Source organism: Lycium barbarum, chromosome 7, assembly GCF_019175385.1.
Source record: "Lycium barbarum isolate Lr01 chromosome 7, ASM1917538v2, whole genome shotgun sequence".
NCBI lineage: Eukaryota > Viridiplantae > Streptophyta > Magnoliopsida > Solanales > Solanaceae > Lycium > Lycium barbarum.
Genome location: NC_083343.1, coordinates 125,737,730 through 125,757,593, shown reverse-complemented (window position 1 = coordinate 125,757,593; position 19,864 = coordinate 125,737,730). Strand labels below are relative to the sequence as shown.

General features: G+C 35.3%; 1 protein-coding gene across 5 annotated transcripts; it reads right to left on the bottom strand.

The window, feature by feature from the left end:
* LOC132604210 (protein NRT1/ PTR FAMILY 1.2-like) lies at positions 1-19,139 on the bottom strand. 5 transcript variants are annotated; one of them, XM_060317606.1, is made up of 4 exons: positions 18,941-19,139; positions 15,737-15,954; positions 14,277-14,827; positions 1-1,094 (listed from the first exon to the last, which is right to left on the bottom strand). In XM_060317606.1, exons 1-4 carry the CDS (start codon positions 19,041-19,043, stop codon positions 230-232), a joined length of 1,737 nt encoding a protein of 578 aa, XP_060173589.1. In that variant the 5' UTR covers positions 19,044-19,139; the 3' UTR covers positions 1-229. The 5 variants fall into 5 exon arrangements, with proteins under 5 accessions (XP_060173589.1, XP_060173590.1, XP_060173586.1 ...); XM_060317603.1 differs by lacking the exons at positions 14,277-14,827; positions 15,737-15,954; positions 18,941-19,139 and adding exons at positions 1,618-2,168; positions 4,173-4,390; positions 6,492-6,732 and having other exon boundaries at positions 14-1,094; XM_060317604.1 differs by lacking the exon at positions 1-1,094 and adding an exon at positions 12,511-13,899.
* Positions 19,140-19,864: the final 725 nt, after the last annotated feature.

Sequence of the window (19,864 nt, the reverse complement as noted above, 5' to 3'; positions counted from 1 at the left end):
TTTATTGATTTATAAAAATACTAAGAATTAAATATCTATGGGGCTTACGCCTCACGAGGCATATTTAAACGCCTCGCCTTTTAAAACACCGCAAATAAGTTGGAGACTTAAAAAAAATTCTCTTTTCTCAATCGTCTTTTTCGCCACACCACCCTCACTTTTTTCAAGCCCACTATACTACTTTCCCACACTTCTCATACACAAGGAAGAAACTATAAGAAGTACCAATTCATGGCTTCTCTTCTTCCCTAACGTCTCCTTCCTCTCCTTTACAGGGACCATAAGCTCTACTACAAACAATATAACACAGTATGTTAACCAGACTAAATCCTGCAAGAACCAAATAATAGTAGTCGTAATGGCCCTTGTCTATATTGCTTGATATCCAACTCTCTTGCCCTCCGCTTTTGGTCAAGTCGTCGATAGTGCTCATTAAAAAGCTAGCTAGTAAGCTTCCCACTCCCATACCTACTCCTAATAGAGCAGAAGCTACACTTGACATGCTTCTAGGAAATTCTGAAATATAAAATTCGTTTTGCCCGATGACATGCAGGGCCTCTGCAAAGCCAGCCAGGGAGTTCTGTGGAAGTAGCCACATTGCTGACATAGGGATCACGCCTTGTGGATCATCCGAGTACCCCTCCTTGATTGCAATACTTCTCCGGACACCTTCTACAGCTGCCACCACTAAGACTGACAGGAAGGAAAGAAATAACCCAAACCCCATTCTCTCTTTTGTGCTGAAATGAGAAGGTTTTCCAGTCATTTTTGATGCTACAGGAAGAATCAAACTATCATAAAGGACGATCCAAAGAATAGCAGAGATGACAACAAAGATGCCAAAGGAGGCAGCTGGGATTTCAAAGCTTGAACCAATATGTCTGTCCATGGTATTCGCTTGAAGTACTGGAAAAGAGTTTTGGCTTATATTTATGGACATCACAACTCCCGTCAACCAGATTGGAACAATTTTAAGTAATGCTTTCAGCTCCTCTACTTGATCTACAGTGCAAAGACGCCAAGGATCTGTTGCTTCTCCATCTGGGCTCAAATCTAGCTGAGGATCTTGTACAATGCAAGCTTTATTCAGAAACCTAAAAGCAATAAATTCAAGTTAAAACACAATGAGAACAAGTATATCAGGAGCATAAAAGGCATCCAAAATCATTATGAATATTGAACAGCATGACATGAGGTCCCTTAAACAATAAAAGCTGGAGTCAGTACACGTCGAGTTATATTTGTCATCAGTTGGCACATGTCGAAATAGCCCGGTGCACTAAGCTCCCGCTATGCACGGGGTCAATGAAAGGGCTCGACCACAAGGGTTTATTGTACGTAGCCTTTGCAAGAGGCAGTTTCCACGGCTCGAACCCATGACCTCCTGGTCACATGGCGGCAACAAAGTCGAAACAATGAACTTCACAATTTACTATAGAGGTGAGAGAAGCACACAGCTATAAAATGATAGATAAAATAATAGTTTAGTTCTGGACGAAAAAGCGTACAGGCTAAATAACCAAATAACAATTTACCACAACATAGGTCCTCTTTCAAGCATAAGCAGAAAGTAAGATGACCAATAGAAAAGCTAACAATTGGTAAGAATGGACTTACATTAGTTTTTCACTTGGAAGAACTATGGCTGACCCTTTTTTCTGATGGTATAGTATATCTGCACTCTTTGGCGACAATCTGAGACATCTATTTCTATAAGAGGCTACAATCACTTGAAAGAAGCCAGTGATTAAGCTCGATTTAGGCTTCAGCTTCACGTACAATGGAGTACCCAAATAAATAAAAAGAGTTGAAAACAACATTAGCAAAAGAGGAGCTCCAAAACCTAAAGCCCACCCCATGTTAACTTGGATATAAACAAGACACGTGAGAGCAACCAGGACAGACAAACCGCTCACAGCATAGTACCAGCTGAAGTAGATTTCTACTGCACGCACATTTCCTTGATATACTTCCCGTTTCAACTGATCAGAACCAAAAGCTAAAGAAGAGGATTTGATTGCACCTGCTCCAATGGAAATGATGCCCAAAGAGAAACACAGGAAGAAGAGTTGGAATATCTCTGCTGATCTGCAAATGCTGTTGAAAGCGACACAGGGTGGGGGCCTTGCTTGCGGAATCACTGATGTCAGCCAAAACAGAAACATTCCCTTCAAAACACATAGAAAATCTAGAATTATTATCGGCAAATTTAAAAAGTTCAAATAGAATTATGATTATTCATATTACAAATTTGCAACAGATGGGTGATAATGATTCCTCCATTTCTCAAACTGTGAAGAGGGATCAAGCAATTAATGGGAATACAGGTTGCTACCTCCTCCTCATTCCCTCAAGTTAAAACTCATCAAATGGAAACATAGGTCGTGCTTTTATGTATGCATAATCATACTGTTAAGCTTGTGGCTACTTTTTCTAGAGCTTTGGGTTTACATATGATCACATTTGCTGAGGCTACTGCTATTCATGTTGGTCACAGCTTTGTATCGAAGGTGGATAATATTTTGTGCATATTGAATGCGACTCTAAGTTGTTAGTTATAGTAATTGAAGGTGCTGCAAACATACAACGCCAAAAACAAGATATTGTGCTGAAGATTAAATACTTACTGAGCTTGCTAACCTACAAGTTGAATCATTGTTATCTTGAGGTAAATCGGATTACTTAGCTATACAGTGCTCCTTGAATGTGGAGTCTGAATTTTCTTCAGCAAGTGTCCTGCTAGCTTCTTTGTTAAGTCTACTTCAATGCTGCTCAAGTTCCCGAGTTTAGGTTCAACAAGCTTAGACATTTAGTCTTTTTGTGCAGCAGCCAGCATGGTTAATCTTTTGCACATAAGAAGTCTTTGCTTCTTCCGTATAAGGTGTTGGCTGCTTTGTTTGGTAAATTGGAATACTTAGCTAAATGGTGCTCCTTGAAAGAGGCACGTTTGACTCAGGTAAATTTGAAAAAGAAGGGGGATCCAACTATGCTAAAGATGTTATTTGTGTTGAAAGGAACCAAGACCAAAACTCATCTCTTTTTGCACTAGGAAGTGACTGACCAACTCTGGAAGCTATTTTTTGGAAGAACTGCTGATTTGCTGGCCTGCTGGAACAGCTTTGGAAGACTTTCCAGACAATAGAACAGGTGGAGAACGGTCCCTGCTTGCATTTGGTAGACTATTTGGAGAGAGAAATTCAAGATGCTTTGAAAACAAGTGCAGCCCAGTCCAGAAGATCAGGATGGATCATCTTCTTTTGTTCCACTTATGGTGTAAAGTGGTATTCAGAGAGATATAGAATCTCTATTAAATGTGATAGAATCCTGGTAAGAAGAACAAGGACAGAATTTTCGCGGGTTTTTTTTAATTTAATTTTGACATTGTAAATATGGGAAACTCTTTGTTTGAGGCCAAATCCCTTTGACACACCTGTCAAACATGGGAAACCTCTTACATACCAAACCCTTCGGTGTGTCTAATACACACCTCTTTTGCACTTCATACATCCCAGTTTCAGATCGAGGACTGCAACGGAGTACTCTAGCTTAATCTACGCATCCAAATCACTAACAAGACTGTTTCAGTTGTGCACAGAAACGACAAACTAGACTAAGATATCACATTTCAAATCAAAAGACCTGAGATAAAGCTATTTGTAGACGAACCAAACTAAAGAGAGGATACGAGTTATATATGGAGACAATACTTGTTCACCTGGTCTAATTGAAAGGTAGGTAAAATAAGACTATCAGAAGAGAGAACACGAGGTATTTAATGCCAGACGAAATGCTCCCGTAGAAATGATAAAGAAAACTAGTAAAAAATAGTAAAGGGCCAGAAATGTGCATTAAGGTTCCGTGTAATCAACCATGGTCCTCCAATTAGTAAAAAATAAGGGAAGCCATTAAAAAGCATGAAAAATGAACAATTATGGGTATGTTCGATATGACAGAAATTATTTCCAGGAATATGCGTTCCATGAGGAAGTCATTTTCTAGCTATTGGTTACCAGAAGGAAAACATTTTCTGTGGTGGAAATTAACTTCCCTCTCACTTCCTTATAGTTATCTAAACTTTCAACTTCATAGTTCATATTACTTGCGCCGACTAACACTACAACTAAAACTTAAGGCAACTAACAGAAGAAACCAACTCAGTTAGTGAACTTTACCACAAGGGTGACAACAGATCCCAATCCTATCATCCGGAACCGACCCACAAAAGAATCCGCCATAAAAGCCCCAACAACTGGAGCGAAGTTGGTAACTGCTGACCAGATGTAGAGAATATTGGACCCAGTAGCCATATCCATGTGATATTCATTCATCAAATACAGAATCATGTTAGGAGTTAAAGCAGATGTCGCCGCATTCATCAAAGCCACATTTCCTAACCCAAAAAAAAAAAAAAAGATTAAACAGAGAATTAAGGACTCCCCAACTGTTTCATTGGAACTTCCATGGACAAAATCATATTTAACCCCCTTCTGATTACACGTTGAACCCATGACTAACGAATAAATAACTAGGTAAAACTTATCAAATTGAACCTTAGTAAAGAACAATTACAGGTGTTCATCAAGAGATTAACACATAAATGAACTCGTTCCTAAAAATTATTCGACAAAAAATCAAAAGGAAAACGAACAGGAGGGTAGGCCATACCAAAAATAAAAAGCCGCATTTCCTAACCAAAACTCTCTGACTGACGAATCAACAACTAGGTAAAAGTTATCATATTGAACCTCGATAAAGAGCAATTACAGGTGTTTATCCAGAACTTAATACATAAATGAACTTGTTCCTAAAAGTTACTCGACAAAATCAAAAGGAAAACGAATTGGAGGGCACCCCATACCAAAACTTCAAAGCCACATTTCCTAACCAACAACAACATACCCAGTTGATGAGTTATAGCAATTCTTAGTTTTGATGATTTGACAAACTGGCGAAGGACCAGGTCCTCCATCAGGTCCCATTGGAGTACTGCACCGTACTTAACAGCTATAAAGTTGCTGCACTGTTCAGGCAGAACTGCAGCAGCACAGCTGTATGTGTGCTAGAAACTGAAAGCCCTTGAAAAGTCACCATCCATGGTCACATGCTCTCTATTTGGTCTCATATTTATACAAAATGTTGGGCATTATTTAACCTAACACTTGCAAATCTAAAAAGGCCTTTTTTCTCTGAAGTGTGGCGGCCACCTTTCTCAAGGTGCCCACAAGAACAAGATCTCAACAATCTGAGGGACCAGTTCCTGCCACTAAAGACATCTGAAGTCCTTAGGATTGTTGAGTCTTGTTTCATGTTCTTAATTTGTAATTCCTACACTGCTTGTCAAGAAGTATTTTAGTAGGACAGATTTCAATCTTTGTAACTTTGTTTTCTTGGCTAGAGTTAACTAACTATCAGTTGAGTCGTTGGCTAGAGGTAGTCAAGACTTGAAGCTTTGCAATAGAGTTATTGTAAAGGTGCTTGCAATGGGTGTGTTGTGAGGGTTAGAGATTAAGAGTTTAATTCCTAGGTTGCAATAGGTTGTAATCTGAAGTTGCTCAGTTTAGTGAAGTTGGAAATCCTACTGGGGTAGGTCGTGATTTTTAATCCCTTGAGCAAGGAGTTTTCCACGTAAATATCTTGCCTTATTTACTTTCCATCATTATCTATGAAAACGGTTCAAGGACCAGGTCCCCTAGACTGTTTTGGCTAACTTTCAGGTTGTGAACTAGCAAACTGTGAACCCATAGGTTCTATCACCAGTGGAATCCCACAATGTCGGATCTGGGGAGGGTAGAGTGTACATTTCCTAACCAAAAAAATATATTAAAGATTAAGCAGAGGAGAGGATTCTCCAACTGTGTCATTAAGCCCATGACTAACGAATCAACAACTAAGTAAACATTATCAAAACCGCGGTGCGAGCAATTACAGGCAGAGGCAGAGCTAGCATTTTGAGTTTATGGTTTTTCGATTTTAGGAATGAAATAATCTCTCTTCATTGAATATTTACCCTCTTTATGTGTCATAATTGAGGTGTTTGTACAATGGCGGAACCAAGATTTTTACTAGGGGTTCAAAAATATAAATAAGTAAGCACACGAAGAACCAAGGGGGTTCAACATCTACTATATATACATGAAATATAATTTTAACTTTATATATACAGTGTAATTTTTCGTCGAAGGGTGTTCATCCCCGCTGGCTCCGCCCCTATGTTTGTATCTTCAAGAACAATTATTACTAAGGGTAAATTGGAAAAAAAAAAGTCAATTCTATCTTGAACTTCTAAAATGAAATTTTGAGACATATATTATTACAAAGGACGACAAGTATTTTGAGACAAGGGAGTAGAAGATTCTTAAACACAAATACATGGTTGAACCTAACAGATGTATTTATCAAGAAACTAACACATAAATGAACCTGTACCTAAAAGTTATTCGACATGAAAAAGTATAGGAAATTCAGAAAAAAATTAAAAGGAAAATGAATACCAAGAATGAAAGGCAAAGTTCTGAAGCCACCATTTTGAGTTTCAGAAACATCTACCAGCAAAGGTTGTTCAATCATTTCACCTTTTTCACTTGATGAATTTTCCATGTGTATGATCACTCTAAGAAAAAGTTTATCCCTCTTTCAATTTTTTTTTGTCAACTTTGTAGTAGGAGAGGCACTCACACTCCACTGAGAGAGTAAGGACAGTTACTCTGCGACCACAACGAAGTATATGCTTATCTGTCCTGGTTCCTAAAATATAGTAAGTCTCGAATTATTTATGTTTTAGGAATTCAACGTACAATTAATTATTATTATTTTCTATTTTACCTTTGGTACTTCCACCGTCTCAAATTATGATTTTTTTGGTTCACACGCTTATAGGAGTATTAAATGAGCGGGTTAAAATAGATTGAGTTAATAAATGAGAGGGTTATTGACCCGTTCAAAAGTTACTTAGTTTGAAATAGGTTAAAAAGCGGGTCATAACTCAACCTGTCCAGTTTTTACTAAGTTTTAATTTCTTTATTTAATCTTTTATAATTTTTTAGTGCTAATAAAATTATTTTCTGTCTTTATTATGGCTATATATAATATATCAAGTAAAAATATACTCCCTCTATTTTAATTTATGTGAACCTATTTTCTTTTTAATTAGTGCTAAAATGAATGACCTCTTTCCTAATTTGAAAATAAATTCACTTTACGAAATGATTTACAGCCACACAAATATTCAAGACTTATTTTAAACCACAAGTTTCAAAAGTCTTCACTCTTTCTTAAATGTCGTGTCCAGTCAAATGAGTTCACATAAATTGAAACGGAGGAAGTATATATTTTAAAATATTTTGACAAAATGTTTCATGAGTTAATTTGGGCTACATATCAACCCAGCCTTTTATGAGCTGAAATGGATAAGCTAATAATCATTTTTTTGCACGGATTGCCCTTCTTATGGTGTGGTCTTTAATTTTTGCCCCTCAAATTGGTAGTCTTTAATTTTTACCCTTTGCCTAATACTCCGAGGTTCTGGGTTAGAACCTCAGCTCAGTAAAAAAAAAAAATATCAAGGTAGAGGTTTGGATACGCAAGGCAAAATTTTGCCTTCAAAACTCTGCTCGAATCATGCAAAATTCTACCTTAAAATTCTATTGCATTTCTAGAAGAATCTCTGTTGGAAGCAGGGGTGGATCCACCCTTTGGGGTGGGGGTGGCATGGCACCCCTCGATTAATAATTTTTTTATATACTTATGTTGTAATTTGCTTAAATTAGGTTAAATATTTGATTCTGCCACCCCCAGTCGTAAATTAGACAAAGGTGCCACGGCTGATAGACACAATTTTGAATATATCTTTAACATTTTTCGATTCCCATTTTTCTTTGCGCTTTTTACTTTCTTTGTACCAGTAATTCCCTTTTCGGCCCTCCCAATTTTCTATTTATCTTTTATTATTTATATTACCTTTCCTCTTTTCTATTATTTTATCTGTGATCTGTAGCGAGAACACACAAATAGAAACTTCAAAATCCCTTAAATTAAGCATTTCTCTTAATCTCAAATCTGTGAGTATTAAATCGAAAAACTTGGGTTTCAATGGGAATTTTGGATTGAGATCAAAATTCATTTTTTTTAATAATTTATTTTGTTTATTACTCTCTCCGTCCATGTTTACTTGTCTATATTTAACTTGGGACACTCTTAATAAGCAATAAATAAAATGAGAAAAGAATTGGAGTACTTACTAATAAGGGTAAAATAGGTATAAAATGGTAAATTATGTCTTGTTTTTCAAACTATATAACTTACAAGTAAAAGTGGACATATAATTTTATTATGATGGACAAAGAAAAATGGACGGAGGGAGTGTATTATAAAAATTTATGCTATTTTATAATTGTTAAATTCAATTTAAATCACTCTACTACTTAAATTGTGATAAAAACTTCGTAAGCACTGCTTAGAAAAACATGAAATTTATGATTTATTGTTGAGAACTTGTAGTTTATCTAATTCTACATTTACTTATGGGGTGTATTTACATATTGAAGAGTTTTTCTATTATTTTTCTTATTTTGATTGGTGTAATTCCCTTATTGAAGATGTTATTTTACTTGTGCAAATTCATTTTTTAATATACATAAGAGATGCAAGTTCCTCGGTGAAAATGTTGATTTTACTTCTGTTGTTAATGGGTGTTAATGAGTGTGATTCCTTGTTTAAGATGCTAATTATGTTCGTTTCTTGATTTTTGAGATGTAATTTTCATATTTGCAAATAAAACAAAACTATTAAGTTGACCCGAATAAACTAAAAAAAGATGGACCCAACCCAAATACACGTTCCTAACAAGATGTACATTGAAAAAAATTGTGACACCCGCCACCTTCAAATCCTAGATACGCCTGCTGGAAGGCCATGTAAATTACCTAAAACTTCCACAACCAGCAAACACTTATTTGCAAAGCTGCTCATTTTTGTTGTTAGTCATCTGATACTGCATCTTATCTTTTTGCTTCAAATCTTGCAGATATTTGGTCGCAACTTATTCTGGTATGCTGCTGTATTTGAAACTATAACAGCTATAAGCCGGGCTGCAATAACAGATGAGCTTCTTGTCCTTGACCCACAAGGAGCAATGTCACTTGTTGTCCAACATACATACAATATGCCAAAGAGATGGCGAGGGAAAGAAAACACCTTAAGGTACAATTTTATCTTCAAAACTCTGCTCGAATCATGCAAAATTCTACCTTAAAAACTCTGCCTCACGAATTTTTTTAATTTTGACTAAGCGGGGGGTTCGAACCTGAAATCAAGAGGTTCTAACGAAGGGTAAAAATTAAAGACCACCAATTTAATGGGCAAAAATTAAAGACCACCCCAAAATAAGGGCATTCCAGTGAATTGCCCGCTAATAATTGTGCGGGTCAATGATCAGCCCTAATTTTGGCGGGCTGGGCAGGTCATGTTTTCATGGGCTGATTTTGTCACTTCTACACACCCCTTAAGAAATATTAATTAATTAGGATGTGTATTTGACTAACTTTATCCTTATTTATGTCTAAGTTATAATCTCTCTCCATTAAATGTTTACGTTATTTATGTATCATCTCCATTAATGACAAAATTCTACTAAAGCTAAAATGGAGAAAAAATAATTAATTGTGCCTTAAACTTCTAAAACAACAAATAATTTGAGATGGAAGGAGTAATATTTAGCCATTAATATAGATAACACATAAATATTTACTGGGGAGATGACTTAGACATGAATAAGTATAAAATTAGTCAAATATCTCATCTAATTAATTGAGACAGAAGAAGTACAGTCAGACCTCTCTATAACTGCCAAGTTTTTTCAAAATCGACTTTTTATATTATATTTTACTTCTACATAACAACATTTCACCTATAACAATAACAACCAACTTTATAATATTACGCTCGTTGTAAAATTACCTCCCATATAACATCTATCTTCCTTTTGATAATATAATAATTAATCATCTTTATAAAAATAGAATATCTGTGATCACCAATAATAAGTGTAGGGATTTTGACCAAATATTTGATCCTTTAATGCACTATTTATGACAAAAATATCATATGAATATATATATATATTGTCATCATTAAAAGATTTTCATTCATTATATAAAGTGTGATTAAGTTTAGAATTTGATAATTAAAAATAAAAAATTAAATTTTATGCATCTTTTTTGCTTGTAACAGAAAAATATTATTTAAATATTAATATTATTATAAATATAAATAGTAATTTTTTTTAACCCAATAATGCTGTTACAAAGAGATTTCACTGTACTACTAATGTCGATTACATACAAACAAAGAGCAAAATTGCGGGAGCTAGCGGAAAACGATTTGGCTTGGCCCTACTTCGTTGAGTTTCCCATATTCCATGAACTTCTTGCTTCTGCGTGTCACAGCACCTGTCAGTCTCAAGTTTGGGTACTTCTAGGTTCAGTATTGCTTCAGATTTTTAATTCTGAAATTATATTATTTTAGGCTTAATGCATATGCAGCCCTATAAATTTGTCCCTTTTTTTTTATTTTGGCACCTCAACTGTTGTTTCTATTGAATCCCTAAACTCATCTTCAAGTGTGTTTATCAAATTCTCTAAATATGATTTTTATTAGAAGCAAAAAATAAATTGTGGTAATGAAGGTAAAGTAATATTTTAGACGTGTGGTAAGCTATTCTTTAGGTCATGGATGTGCGGTTTTTGCTGGTTCTGCTCTTTCACTGTCAGCTTAATTAAGAGCTTACTCTTTTTTTCCCTCTCAATTGCTGCTAATCTTAGCTAAAAAACGGCATAATTAAATTAGAATATATGTTAGCATGTTGCTACATTAAAGATATAATACTATATAAGTCAGATTGTGTTTGATAGACACACTTGAGGACGAGTTCAGGGGTTCAATAGGAACAACAGTTAGCTGAGATGTCAAAATGAAAAAAAAAGACAAGTTCAGGGGGCTGCATATGCATTAAGCCATTATTTTAAGTAGTTATTGTTACTACTGCTAAGGGTTGTCTGCTTTGCGGACTAACTTATTTCGGAATTATATTTTTTGGACTCATTTATACAATGAATTAAGTTTGGGATCAAATTCATACTTTGTTTCGTTGAAGGTGTATATATTTATATTGGAATTACCTTCAACCAAACAAAGTATAAATTTAATCCGAAACTTAATCTTGAAATATCCATCTTATCCATGAACCAAACGAGTTGTAGTTATTCCATACTCCCTGTCCAATTTGAAAAACCAATAGATTATTTATCATTTTACTCTTATTATTATTATTTTGATTATTTTTATTTTCTAACATTAGATGACTTAAAATAACTAGGGGTGATGTAATAAAATTATCATTTTATTTATTGCTTTTTAATAAATGTGTTAAGTCATACATGGATAAGTAAAAATCGACCGAGGGGGTATGACAAGGCATGAAAGGGACTAGGCCTCATTTGTTTTCATTAACATTAAGACGTCTGAATCTGAATGCACATCTGAATCATTAAGATGTTGTCTCTGGGTCTGAACACTGAATGATTAAGACTGTTTGTTTTTCAATATCTGAATATGCATAATGTATTTATTTAAACATAATAAATATACAATTCAAATTAAAAAGTAACTAAATAGTAGAAAATAAATACAAATTTAATAAAAAAATATTATTTGATTAAAAAAAATGAAACATTTATGCTCACTAGTAATGGTGGAGATGTTTTGTAGTCGTGATGGGTAGTGAGTAGGGGTGGAGGGGTGAGTGGGTGGTGGGTGGTTGGGGTGAGGGGTGGGAGGTAGTGAGGGTGGGGTTGGCGGGAAGTGGGGGTGGTGGTGGGAGATGGGGGTAGTGGGGGGTGAAGAGTGGGGGTGGTGTGGGGTAGGGGTTGATGGTGGGGTGGGGGTGGTGGGTTGGAGTGGAGGGTGGGTGGCTGGTGGGGTGGGGTTGGAGTGGAGAGCGGGTGGGGGTGGGGTTGAGGTGGAGGGTTGGGGTTGGAGTTGGTGATAAAAAAGTTCCATACAAAAATATCTTTTAATGATATTAAGATTTGATTCAAGATCTTAATGATTAAGATCTATTCCGACCCAATAAGTGTTTAGATCTTAATGCAAACAAATGCACTTAATGGCTTAAGGTCTGAACCATTCAGATTCAGACCTCCAATGAGTGCAAACAAATGAGGCCTAAGGGGGTAATGAAAATGAGGTAATGGATTGACATAATAGTTTGGGTCAAACTTATCCTTATTTGATATTCACACGGAACTAATAAATATGACATATTTTCACATACCTCTATTATCACTGAATTACAGTTGACTTAATATTATTCTTTATCTTATATTATAGCTTAATCACGGTAGAGTAAATTTTTATCTATTTGGGGTGTAATGATCCAGTCCAGATAAATATGACAGTACATCTTACTAAAGCAATCCATATGCTTAATTCCCAAGAATACAACTCTTCAGTTTAATCTTCCCTGATAAAATAATTTTGGCTGTACCAACATCTAGGTACTCAAAAGGTATATATACGTACCAATAAGAATTGTAAAATTTATGTTTTAAGTATATAAGGTTATAGTACCATGCTAAAACTATCTTCCTGCACAAAGCTTAGTGACTAGAACTTCATTTGATACATTATGCATACATTAGCATCAGCCATGCCCAAAAGAAAGTATACATACTAATAAGCTCTCCATAGAAAGACATGAAACTTGCCTTGTCCCTTCCAAAATATAACCCGACAATATAGTATGACCCAAACAACTCTAGACTTGAGTGACCGAGTGCAAAACTCCACCAATAAAAACACATTCCTTCAATAAAATAATATTCTCTTTTGTAGCAAATAGGTTGGAAACTTAAATTTTTTCTCTTTTCTCAATCCTCTTTTTCACTACACCATCCTCACTTTTTTTGAGCACACTACAATACTTTCCCACACATCTCAGACACCAACACAAGGAAGAAACTATAGATTCTTGTACCAATTCATGGCTTCTCTTCTTCCATAAAGTCTCCTTCCTCTCCTTTACAGGGACCATAAGCTCTACTACAAACAATATAATACAGTATGTTAATTAGACTAAATCCTGCAAGAACCAAATAATAGTAGTCGTAATGGCCCTTGTTTATATTGCTTGATATCCAACTCTCCTGCCCTCCTCTTTTAGTCAAGTCGTCGATGGTACTCATTAAAAAGCTAGCTAGTAAGCTTCCCACTCCCGTACCAAATCCTACTAGGGCAGAAGCTACACTTGACATGCTTCTAGGAAATTCTGAAATATAAAATTCGTTTTGGCCAATGGCGTGCAGGGCCACTGCAGAGCCAGCAAGGGAATTCTGGGGAAGTAGCCACATTGCTGACATAGGGATCACGCCTTGTGGATCATCCGAGTATCCCTCCATTATTGCGATACTTCTCCGGACACCTTCTACAGCTGCCACCTCTAAGACTGACAGGAAAGAAAGAAATAAACCAAACCCCATTCTCTCTTTGGTGCTGAAATGAACAGATTTTCCAGTCAATTTTGATGCTATGGGAAGAATCAAAGGATCGTAGAGGACAATCCAAAGTAAAGCAGATATGACACCAAAGATGCCAAAGGAGCCAGCTGGGATTTCAAAGCTGGAACCAATATGTCGATCCATGGTAGTCGCTTGAAGAACTGGGAAAGAGTTCTGGTTTATATTTATGGACATTACAACTCCCGTCAACCAGATTGGAACAACTTTGAGTAATGCTTTCAGCTCTTCTACTTGATCTACAGTGCAAAGACGCCAAGGATCTGTTGCTTCTCCATCTGGGCTCAAATCTACTCGAGGATCTTGTACCATGCAAGCTTTATTCAAAAACCTAAAAGCAATAAATTCAAGTTAAAACACCATGAGAACAAGTATATCAGGAGCATAAAAAGCATCCAAAAGCATCATGAATTTTGAACAAGATGACATGAGGTCTCTTAAACAATAAAAGCTGGAGTCAGTAGCACAGTGAGTTATATTTGTCATCAGCTGGCGCAGATCGAAACAATGAAATTCACAACTTCCTATAGAGGTGAGAGAAGCGCAACATCTATAAAATGATGGATCAAATAATAGTTTAGTTCAGGAGGAAAAAGCATACAGGCTAATAACCAAACAACAATTTACCATTACATAGGTTGTCTTCCAAGCATATGCAGAAAGTAAGATGACCAACAGAAATCTAACGATTGGTAAGAATGAAGTTACCTTAGTTTTTCACTTGGAAGAACTATGGCTGACCCTTTTTTCTGATAATATAGTATATCTGCACTCTGTGACGACAATCTGAGACCTCTCTTTCTATAAGAGGTTACAATCACTTGAAGAAGGCCAGTGATTAAACTCGATTTAGGCTTCAGCTTCAGGTAGAATGGAGTACCCAAATAAATTACAAGAGTTGAAAACAACATTAGCAAAACGAGGGCTCCAAAACCTAAAGCCCACCCCATGTTAACTTGGATATAAACAAGACACGTGAGAGCAACCAGGACAGACAAACTGCACATAGCATAGTACCAGCTGAAGTAGCTCTCCATTGCACACGCATTTCCTTGATATACTTCCCGTTTCAACTGATCCGAACCAAATGCTAAAGATGAGGATTTGATTGCACCATCTCCAATGGCAATGATCCCCAAAGAGAAACACAGGAAGAAGAGTTGGAACATCTCTGCTGATCTGCAAATGCTGTTGGAAGCGACACAGGGTGGGGGCCTTGCTTGCGGAATCACTGATGTCAGCCAAAACAGAAACATCCCCTTCAAAACACATAGAATATCAAGAATTAAAATCAGTAAATTTACCAAGTTCAAAACAGATTATTATGATTCTTCATATTACAAATTTGCAACAGATGGGTGATAACGACTCCTCTAATTCTCAAACTGTGAAGAGGGATCAAGCAAGTAATGGGCATACAGGTTGCTATCTCCTCCCCCTCATTCCCTCAAATTAAAGCTCATCAAATGGGAACACATTGTGCTTTTATGTCTGCATAATCATACTGGTAAGCTTGTGGCTGTTTTTTCTAGAACTTCGCATTTGCATACGATCACATTTGTTGAGGCCACTGCTATTCATGTTGGTCACAGCTTTGTATCACAGGTGGAAAACATTTTGTCCATATTGAATGCAACTCTAAGTTGTTAGTTACAGTCATTCAAGGTGCTGCAAACATACAATGCCATAACACAAGACATTGGGCTGAAGATTAAATACTTGCTGAGCTTGCTAACCTACAAGTTGAATAATTGTTATCATGAGGTCAATTGTTCCCCTCGTCTAATTGAAAGTTAGGTAAAACAAGACTAGCAGAAGAGAGGACACGAGGTATTCAATGCCAAACGAATTGTCCCTGTAGATATGACAAAGAAAAAAATAAAGGGCCAGAAAATGTTCATAAGGTTCTTCGTAATCAACCAAGGTCCTCCAATTAGTATAAATTATGGGAATCCATTAACAAACACGAAAATAAACAATTATGAGTATGTTCGATTTGATGGATTTTGTTGCCAGAAGGAAACCATTTACCGTGGTGCTCATTTTCCTTACAACTATCTAAACTTTCAACTTCATATTGCTTGCTACAGCTAACACTACGTCATCAATTTGTTTCTTAAAACTTAAGGGAACTAACAAAAGAAACCAACTCAGTTAATGAACTTTACCACAAGAGTGACAACAGATCCCACCCCTATCATCTGGAACCGACCCACAAAAGAATCCGCCATAAAGGCCCCAACAACTGGAACGATGTTGGTAACTGCTGACCAGATGTAGAGAATATTTGATCCAGTAGTCATATCCATGTGATATTCATTCATCAAATACAGGATCATATTTGGAGTTAGAGCAGACAACGCCGCAAACATCAAAGCCGCACCTCCTAACCAAAAAAAAAAAAAGTTTAAACAGAGAAGAGGACTCTCCAACTATTTCATTGGAATCTCTATGGACAACAAAATCATATTCACCTACTTCTTTTGATCTCATGCTAAATCCATGACTGACGAATCAACTACTAGATCAAATTGAACTTCAATGAAGAGCAACTTTAGGTGTTTATCAAAAACTTAACACGTAAATGAACTCGTTCCTAACAGTTATACGACAATAAATCAATAGGAAACGAATAGGAGGTACGCCAAAACAAAAATCAAAGCCGTATTTTCCAAACCAAAAAAAAAAAAAGCAGAGGAGGATTGTCCAACTGTTTCATTTAACCCATGACTGACGAATCAACAATTAGGTACAAAGTATCACGTTGAACTTCCGTAAAGAGCAATTACAGGTATCTATGAAGAAACTATCACAAAAATGAACTTGTACATAAAAGTTACTCGAGGAACATGAATAGGAGGTTAGGCCAAAGCAAAAATCAAAGCCACATTTCCAAACTAAAAAAAAAATAAAAAAATTGTTAAAGATTAAGCAGAGAAGAGGATTCTCCAACTGTGAACTCATGACTGTCAATAACTAAGTAATAATATTCAAAACCTCAGTGAGGATAATTATAGGCAGAGCCGGAGTTAGAATTTTGAGTTGATGATCTTTGATTCCACAAAAGACGGCTTAATGGGTTCTGAATAAATTATTTCTACATATTTAGTCACAAATACACGGTCAAACCTAGAAGACATAATTGTAGCTCCGTCCGCCCATGATTACATGTGTTTATCAAGAAATTAACACATAAAGCAGCCAAGGGTGTGGCCTAGTGATCAATCAAGTGGGTTAAATACTATGTGATTTCATTTCATCTATTCTAGCTTTGATAGATAAAGTTACCTGATATCGGTTGCTGGTGGGAGCAGGTAGGTACCATGGGCGGATCTAGCGGGGTTTGAGGGTGTTCACGAACACTCTCGGCAAGAAGTTACACAATATATATAACATACTAGTTGTCGGAGGCCCGTGCTAAGCTCGAACCCAAACTCAAAATATAAATATAATGCGTAAGTTTTATCAAATAAGTATAAATTGGGTTACTTTTTTTAGTACATAATTAATTTAATGTAATTGCGGGTTAATCATATTTTGTTTATAAATTTTTTTAAGAAAAATATTTATGAGAAAATAAGTTTGGTAGGGCAATTAGCAAATACCAAAAGGGCGCAAGTAATTCGATATTCTATAAACTAACATGATAAAGTATGATAATTACAACTCGTCGAAGATCATAAATTGGAAATTATTTTTGCATTTTTATGAATTTGTGAGCATGCTATTGTTATTTATAGATAGAGATAGATTTCTTTTGATATTTATTAATTTTTCACTCATTATTCTACGCGTCAAGGCTTTATGTTAGTCAAATGAGTTTTTTAACCTTAGTTCAGACAAAATTCAATAAATAAATAAATTCATAAAATGAACCTCGAGAATCAATTTAGTTATTCATATATGTTTTATGCTTAAAAAAAATATTTTTTGGTTAATCAAACAAGAGATCTTAAAGATAATCTAATCTTGACTGATAACTGTACCTTTATTTTCAACATTAAACAATGTCATTCAATAATTTTTTACTTTCTGTATTTGTAAGCACATATGATATCACTAAAGAAGTAAAACGTTGGATGTTTAATAGAGAGAAACATACAGAGAGGAACATATGGTGTAGGGCATGTTTAACTATAAACTAAGACCTAATAAATGCTTTAGCTGGAACAAAAAGTTTGGCTCTAACAAATCACTCATATCTAGAAATTTAAAAGTCTTTTCACTAAATTATACTTAATTAAATATTATCAATTTTATATGGTTTCTTGATTTTGTATATAAAAGTTAATTTATCTAAATGAGGATACATGGGCCCCTTAACTTTTGGAAAAAATTCTTAATAGTTGCCAAGTGTCCTCCACCTTTGTTGCTTGTTGGAGTATAATTGCCATCAAATTTTTCAAAATTTACCAAATTACATATAGGTAACTATGCAAATAAAGGCCAAAATAGGGGTAAAAATGAAAGTTTTGAGGTTGTGAGGACTACAAAACTCATGGATCCCCACTTAAATCATCTTAATTAAAGATTGCCCATTTAATATGATTTTTTGATTGTGTAAAAATTCACTTATCTAAATAATGATAAATTTGGTATACAAGACTATTAATATCTTCTTAATTATATAAAAAAAATATTTATTTGGACTAAATATGAAAGCTAAAAGTACCATGGAATTTTTTTTTACAAAAAGTACAATAAATATCAATATACCACAATTTTAGGGACCCTCGTATAAATGGATAAGAAAAAAAGAAAAGTCAAAAGGAAAGCCACATGTCACAATATTAGAGGATCAAATTTTTTGTGAGGATTACAAAAAACTTGGATCCTCACTTATATTAAGTAGTAAATTTTCTTATTATTTATGTGCATATATAGATTTTGAACCCCCTAACCACAAGACTAGAGGTTGGCTTTGTGGTTGGGGGGTTCAAACTTTACCTTGAGGTTCTAGGTTCAAACCTCAAGAACTATATTTTATTTTTGAACCCCTTAATGAAAATCCAAGATCTGCCGCCGTGGTATGGCGTAGAATTAATCAAGATGCATGCAAGTTGGCCCGGACACTATGATTATTAAAAATATTTAACACAAATGAACATGTACCAAAAGTACAAAAAACAATAACAATAATATATTAGTGTATTATCACAAGTAGAGTCTGGGGAGGGTGCGATGCATGCAGATATTACTCCTACCTTTGTGGGGCGGGATAAAGAGTTTGTTCCGATAGACGCTCGGCTCAAAAGAAGTGAAATCCAAACATGATAGGAAAACAACGCCATCAAAATAACAAGATAAATAAAACAAATGAAACAACAAGTAGGTAAATAAGGATGAAAGGAAAAAAGTAGGAAAACGAATACCAAGGATGAAAGGCAAGGTTCTGAAGCCACCCTTCTGAGTTTCAGAAGCATCTAACAAAGGCTCTTCCATCATTTCGCCTTTTTCACTTGATGAATTCTCCATGTGTACGTGTCACTCTACAAGAAAAAAACTCTCTTTCAAGTTTGTAGTAGCAAGCACACACTCCACTTAGTGAGTAAGGACAGTTATTCTGCGACAGCAACAAAGCGTACGCTAATTTAATACCCCTCGTCTTCCTATTTATATTCAAACTTTTATATTCCCATGATAAAATAAATATATATATTTGAGTCACAAGAATTAACAATCTAAAATATATAAAAGATATACGAATAAATTATGATAAAAATATTCTTATTTGACTTTCAATTTTAATTATGTCATATAAATTGAGACAGAGGGAGTACTGGGGTTGACTACATACTGTTTTACCGTGATTTTTTGCTTTCGTATTTCATTTTCATACTGCTTTGAATAGCTTGTCCTTATTTGACCTTTTTTTGTCGTACTTTCTCTTGAGCCGAGAGTCTTTCGGAAACAACCTCCCTACCTTCCCAGGTAGGAGTAAGGTTTGTGTATACTTTACCCTCCCCAGATCCCACATTGTGGGATTTCACTAGGTATGTTGTTGTTGTATTGATTTTTTTTTTTTTTTAAAAGTCAATGTTACGCTAGGGCAGATCTAGAAGTCGGTTATAGATTCACATAAATTCATTAGTTTTTGGCGAGTTACTTATTTACTAAATATCTATAAATAATTAATTGTAATCGTATTATTTTAATTGTAACATTAACTTAAGGTCGATGTTGAACCATAAACTTGAAATTCTGAATCCTCTTTTTCAGGCCCCTTTGATATCTTATTAGTCAAGCGGGCTTGGGCTGGCACATTAACAGGATATTCAATTTGTGATAACGATGGC